We start from the raw sequence: 6,667 nt of genomic DNA, 5'->3' as shown, positions 1-6,667 counted from the left end.
AAAACTGATTATTAAAATCTAAAATGAAGCAATTAAAACACATCTTATTACCATTTGCAACCAATCGTGGATAGTTGTCATCAAACTTTACCTGAACTTGACCATAAAAGAACTATAAAATCACAAAGCTGCCACTCTCTTTTCTTACCTGCGTAATTTGCATTTAATCAGTCTTTATGAAATTTGTTAGAAGTTTTACTAAATCAAAAAAACATGTAAGTAGATTGCATTATCTTAACATCCACATCTTCTCCACATTCTTCTTCATCTGTCTTGAGTGCATTTTGTGTCATTATTTTGTGATATAGCTCATCTTCTCTTTGTTTTCTGTGTTTATTGCTCAATAAAAAATAAAAAAAAAACACCTCATCTCTATGCTATTTGCGATAATTAAATCTACTTTTTCTCAGGTGTTGGCCAAAGCAAATAGTCAAAACTACAACATCATTTATTTCTGTGCTTCGTGATCTCATGGAAATCCCACCTTTGAACTGGAGTGCATACGGCTGCAGGAGGAGCTCATATGTCATCGGCTGCTGCTTTAATCAGGCGCTCAATAGATGAAAACATCTGCTCCAAAATGTCGGACAGAATTATGAATATTCACGAGACATCCAATACATTTTAGGGCTCCCTTCAAATTCTGTAATATAGAATGTATGCCATGCTAAGGAGCATATATATTTAAAAAAAAAAAAAAGACTAAACAGGGGCACACAGTATGTAAAAACATTTATTGTTTAAGATGTCTTATATTCAGCAGTGCGTTTTACCAGTCCTGTGGTTTTAAAATAATACATAATCCTTGTGTTAACACCTGGGTTTTTGTTTTAAGGTACAAAAAAATCTCAGCAGTGACTCGTGTAGATTTATGTGGTACACACATGGCAATATGTGTGTGTATGTGTGTATGTGTGTGTGTGTGTGTGTGTGTGTGTGTTTGTGTGTACACTTTGAATTTGAGATGGCATTTTACAATTAATATACATATTATGAATCACAGATTATTATTAACAAGCCCAAGCAAAGAAGCAGTTTACCGCTTTAGCCGACTGTCCACCAGAAAAAATACAGTAATGTAAAAACAAAAACTTCCAAGGAGAAATTACTAGCAGATATGTTTGTGGAAAACGTACACAGATATAAAAACCCAAAGTACAACTCTTGTCCGAAGGAATGTGAGGCTGATGGAAGAACATTTTTGGTCAATAGAAACATGATGTTCACGAGTGATGACTTCATGCCAGCATATTGTTCCTATTACACATAAACAGTATATACAGGTTTCAAGTAACCCCTGAATTAGTCCTGTTCTAACCATCTCAAGCAGGTCAGTGTACTCAACAAACCGTGTTACATAATAAATGACATGCTACTGTTGAAAGAGTCGGTGTGAAGAGAAGTTAATTTTAAGACTTTCATTAGGGAGCCATAGTTCAAAGAAACATTTCACAAGCAGCCGCAACCTGAGAAGTAAGTTTCACACAAATCGTTTGCCAGCTCTTCCTCGCATCTCACTCAACTACTTGATGAACATTTGGCTATGAACAGCCCACTGAAAAGAAAATATATATATATGTTCAATGGCATAGCATGATCTAAAAATGTCTCCTTTCCTACCAATAACCATTAAGTCCAATATTGATACTTGAAGCACTGCATGTGTTAGTCTTTGGCATGGTTAAGCAACAGAGAAACTCAGTGTGTTGAGCAGACATCATTCGTAAGAGCAGATCAAAGCCTTTTTCAGCCTAGACTCCGGCTGATGTCATGTTCCTTTTACAGTACAATCTGACTTTTACTTGGTCCAAACTATCAAAACTTAATCAGAATTTCATGTGAGCAGATTAAAGTGACCATCAGAGTCTGAACAGTATCAAAACAAGACTTTAGTTGGAATAAAACAGTAAAGCAATAACAAAATAAGATGCACTGAGGGTTACAGTATATATTTTCGAGGGAGTGAGCAAACAGTATAGAACTGTCATTAGCAGACTGAACATGGTCAAGCATCTTGTTTTAGGATGACTACAGTATCAGGCTCTAACTAACCAGAACTTCTTGCACACACCAAACAGTCATGCTGGCTTTACAAGGCAACTCCAATAAACAACGCCTGAAAACCACACTGCTCATGCAATGAAAAACAGCAATTTGCTCAGAGACGTCAGAGCCAAGAGTCATTACTGCTGGTTTTTACATGGAAACAGACATCTGTACAGTCATACAAGGTTTATAGGCTAATCGTCATGGCTACGCTATAACCGTTCTGCTCCCAGCAGACTGGCCTGGCCTTGAATCACATCACTTTCAAGTCCAGGCATCAACTTGAGAGCTACCCCCATCGTACGAATGACAAACTCCAGTTCTGGTTCGATACAGAAATCCCACATTAAGTTTCAACCTCGATAGAAAACCATCAGAATACAGGACACAGGGGTTTCTCAATCGCTAGTTACTGTTTTTTTTACAAAGCTGTTACTGTTGTTCCTGTTACTTAGTTTATGATTAGTTTGCATGATTATAACATTGTATAAAAGGAGAAAAGGGGAAAAAAAGCAAGTAAAAAGTCTGGACAGGCAATATAAAGGCTCAAAAAAAAAGGAGCAGCTGAAATGAAATGACTAAAAACTAATGAGATTTACACCTTCAAAAACAACATCATAATAAACATAAGTATGAACATGTGTATAGGAGAGGGCAATTCCAGTTATTTCCCTTCTTCTCAGATGTATGTTCTGGTTTTTGCGCGCCTTGCCCCGTAGTTTGGCACAAGACTAAAGTTTCCACACAGTGAGATGAGACCAGGGCATTGGCTGAAATTATTCCACGCGATGAGATGAAAAACACAATTGGCTGGGAGACAGGCTGGGCTACGTCCCTACAGGTCGCCTTCCACTCGCCTCCTGCGGACTGGAGAGAAGAAAAATGCGAATCAAAACCACCTTTAACCTTCACAGGCCTGTTAGTTTATCAAGAAGACATGAGTCATGTTGAGCTATGCGGTCAAAGTTTACGCCTATCTCAACGGCGTGTGTCAGCGTGTACAGAAAACCAGAAGTGAGACGTCGTCACTCTCAAAGCTCACACGACGTCAACATTCATACTGTTAATGCGGTGAGTACTCCAGTCAAACGCTGTGAAAGAAATCTCTGTTATTATTGATGCATTGACACACTTGGGAGCCACACCCATGCATCAGACCTGTGCAGCTCTGACAGCAGGAGGAGCTATAAGAGAGAGCAGATTTCTTGATATATCACGGAGTAAGAAACTGAACAGATGTTTCAGCTTGGTACGTCACTACAGTATGTCATAACTTTCCCATAAAAAACAGACAGCAGGTGGAAGGCAATATGATTAGGCAATAACTCACTCAGATTTTTTGCAAGTTTAAACACAGCTCAAATTGTTGTGTGTGCGGCATACCCAGGTCGTTGTTCTTGGTGATAGCTGCGGCGGCTCTGGATCGAGGTCCTTGCTGGGTGAAGTGGTAGCCGAACTTCACTATGCTGTTGTTCTCCTCCAACATTTTAGCTATCTCCATCTCTATGGTCGTACCCAGCTGCTGCCTCTGATGCACACACACAATTACACAGAGGTCAACATCTGTACATCAGTGTCACAGCTTCACTGTGGTTCATGTCAGAAAAGACTAACACTCAGGGTCGGACCACATGGACTCGGTTTATCTTTTTTTCCACTACTGGAAACTCTCAACTAGTCTTTTATGGGTGTTTTTTCAGGCAGTGGTTTGTGTTGATTGGCATTTTCTTCAACTGCATACCACGAAATACAAACATTTCCAACTACTTTAGGCTGCATGAAACCCCTGTATTTAAAAAAAGTGCACAGGCTTACACGGTCATAAAGTCCCTGCAGTGATGACAGAAACAAAAATAAACAAATGAACAAGAATAAATATTAAAAAATTTAAAAATGGAATTCTATATAATTATAATTGTACCTGGTTGTCTATCTTGATCTCTGTGAGTGTGTCATTATCTCGCAATGCATCTACCAAAGCCTGCACGCCCGCCCCGGTGATGAAGTTAGACTCCAGATTCAAACTGCGCAGCGTCTTGTTCTCTCGCAGCATTTCACTGAACGCCTAAGAAAGAAGGAGAAGGGGGGAAAAACAAAGCAAATGTAGCATCAATTTGTGTGTTGTCAGGTGTCGACAAAGCAATTTATAAACACAAATCCTTCCCATCTTACCACAGCTATCGGGTCGTTACTCCGCGTTGCTGCCAGGCTGAACTTCTTGACTTGCGTGTTCTTCTCCATGGCTTTGGCGAAGTCCTTCAGCGTGGGAATTGGAATGTTCTGAGGGGAAAAACAAAGTTTAAATGACTTTGGTGCTGGGATTTACACACACGGACACTCTTAGGGCCCTGGGCTGTTGTGCTTCTTCTCCCTTTTATGGTGGTAACTATTTTTAGCTTGTATGTAAATTTCTAGACCCTCTGCTCGCCAGATTGGACCAGAACTGCAAACCACTTCCACTAGCCACATCCACCTGCACACCTGTCCTTAAAAGCACCGCCAGTTCGTCAGCTTGTGCATAGCGTGCAGCTCGTCTCCATGTTTTTTGTGTTGAGAAAACTGTGAATTTGAGACACTAGTTCAAAGAGGGTTTGGACTAGCTCAGGGACTTCCTTTTAGGTGAAAGCAATTTGTAGTTTGCAAAAGAAGTGTTAGACACTGAACAAGGGTGCTACTACTTTGGTACTTTTGTTTTAGAGAGCACAGGGAAGTCAGGATTTGATTTTTGAGCATTTATTTTGTTAATGCAGCCTAGGCCAGTGTATTTAACTCCATGTGCACCTTATGTTATGTCATTCTCCTTAATCTGAGCAGCATCTTCTGCATCCACCAGGCTGGTATCTTTGCTACTTCCTTTACCAGAAGCAAGCATAGTTGTACAACCATGAAAGCTTGTGTTTACGTTTACCTTGATGTTGTTGAGGTTGACCTCTGTTAGGGAGCTGTCGTTGCTTTTTATCCTCTGCAGAGTTTCTTCTACATTGGTGGGATTGGGTGGCTCGTCAAACACTGGGTTCATCTTTTCCCCTTTGATCACATCTAGAAAACACACAGGCAGAGGTGAAGATCTTGATCCTTTTGGGACTTTTTTTTTTTAATTACCAAATTTAACTGATCAAATTGCCAATCATACTCACTGTTGTAAGACTCTTTAGATCCAGTTCTCTCATATGTCTGACTACTGGTGACCAGTGTGTGAACACCCAGGATTGCTGAAAACCAAAGCAAATCACAGAATGAGCAGCTGTGGCAGGGAACCAGCACGTGTTTTCCAGTGCTCAGTGTGAATAACAGTAACTAAATCTACACAGCACAGCAGACAAGTGGTGTTGTTTTGTTAGGTGAGCCTTTTCATTCCCCCTATCAACGCACACAGTAAAAGTCGAAGCCATGGGAATGACATGAAAGGAGCTTGTGTTTTACTGTCACAGCAAAGACTGAGCTCAGCCTCCTACAGAGTTATGCTTGTTAATGAAGACATCTTAACTTTCTCAAAGGTATGTATTCATTCTTACCTGCTAGATCACCGAGTTCTGTCTCTGTGGCACTGGACAGAGCTTCTTCTAATTCTGGATCAAGGGTTGTGACTTCCTCCTGGCGTGTTTCTATTGGTTTCTGCTTCGGAACAAATACTTTACCTATGGACAAACAAAGACAGAAGGATTGTGGTCAGGTTCTAAACTTAAAGGAGATAATTCAGCCCTAAAAAAAAAAAAAAAAAAAAAAAAAATTGGGCAGACGACATTACCACAAAGACAGAAGAAACAGGTACAGGCAGGCGGGTGACTGTTTTATGAGATGTTACACAACCTCCCATTTCTATAAAAAAACAAAAAAGTTCAACTGTTGGTTAATGTGACTTGTTATTCTCCAAAAAACATTTGTGTTCTCCTGCCGTTAAGGCTGCATGAATGCCAAGTGTTGTGAGTGTGCGTGTCTACAAGAAAATACCAGCTATACAAATAATAAACACACTTATGTTCAGAAATATATCTTAAAGGCAGAATACAGTTTCACACTCTAACAAGGGCTTAATACACAGTCACGTGTACCCAATTAACTACAAAAATATACTTAGAAGCACTCAAACTGACATTAAACACAGAATAGGACGATAGTATATTTAAACAATGTCTAAACAGGTTATCAAAGCCATATTTACACTATAGCACGCATTTAGCACTTACTTTCACTTCGGTCTCGCTACAGATGAGCAGGTATCAAAATAAAATAACTACAAAACATAAAGACTTTCCGACAGCACTTGACCCACACTAATCAGGGCTTGTTTATTGAGTCTCTGCACATTTAACTTTTTTCTCTGATATCAGACAGCTAAACTTTGGTTCTATCACTACTGTCTCTTGGGCTTTACTTTCATAAGTTTTTTTTCAACATTGTGCCACACTAAAATAAATAATGCAGATTTCTTTTTTTACATGCAGTAGATCAAAAATCTGCACTGATAAAGTGATCAAATCTTATTTTCTCTTACTGGTTTAATTGTAATTGAACATGGTATTTTTTTTTTTAAATGCAATTGAAATTCTTGTTTCTTATAATATTGGTAATGTTTTTGTAAAGACAATCTGAGGTCTGAGCAACAGAAGTGTGTTGTTTA

At 39.2% G+C, this 6,667-nt stretch overlaps 1 protein-coding gene across 2 annotated transcripts in view; it reads right to left on the bottom strand.

Annotated features, from left to right (window-relative positions):
- Nucleotides 1-715: 715 nt before the first annotated feature.
- The window catches only part of tmod2 (tropomodulin 2), a 23,000-nt gene continuing 17,048 nt past the window's right edge, over nt 716-6,667 (bottom strand). For both annotated transcript variants that reach the window (XM_008289444.1, XM_008289443.1), the window contains exons 4-10: nt 5,562-5,684; nt 5,184-5,258; nt 4,955-5,085; nt 4,219-4,326; nt 3,968-4,111; nt 3,430-3,574; nt 716-2,913 (exon numbers count right to left, since the gene is read on the bottom strand). In XM_008289444.1, the coding sequence (XP_008287666.1) occupies nt 2,882-2,913; nt 3,430-3,574; nt 3,968-4,111; nt 4,219-4,326; nt 4,955-5,085; nt 5,184-5,258; nt 5,562-5,684 (758 nt within the window). In that variant the 3' untranslated portion in view covers nt 716-2,881. The remainder of the gene's footprint in view (nt 2,914-3,429; nt 3,575-3,967; nt 4,112-4,218; nt 4,327-4,954; nt 5,086-5,183; nt 5,259-5,561; nt 5,685-6,667) is intronic.

The sequence above is a fragment of the Stegastes partitus genome, unplaced genomic scaffold (genome assembly GCF_000690725.1).
Source record: "Stegastes partitus isolate 25-593 unplaced genomic scaffold, Stegastes_partitus-1.0.2 Scaffold615, whole genome shotgun sequence".
In the NCBI taxonomy this organism is placed as follows: Eukaryota; Metazoa; Chordata; class Actinopteri; family Pomacentridae; genus Stegastes; species Stegastes partitus.
The sequence above is the reverse complement of the archived record's forward strand: the minus strand, read 5'-3'. Positions and strand labels throughout refer to the sequence as shown.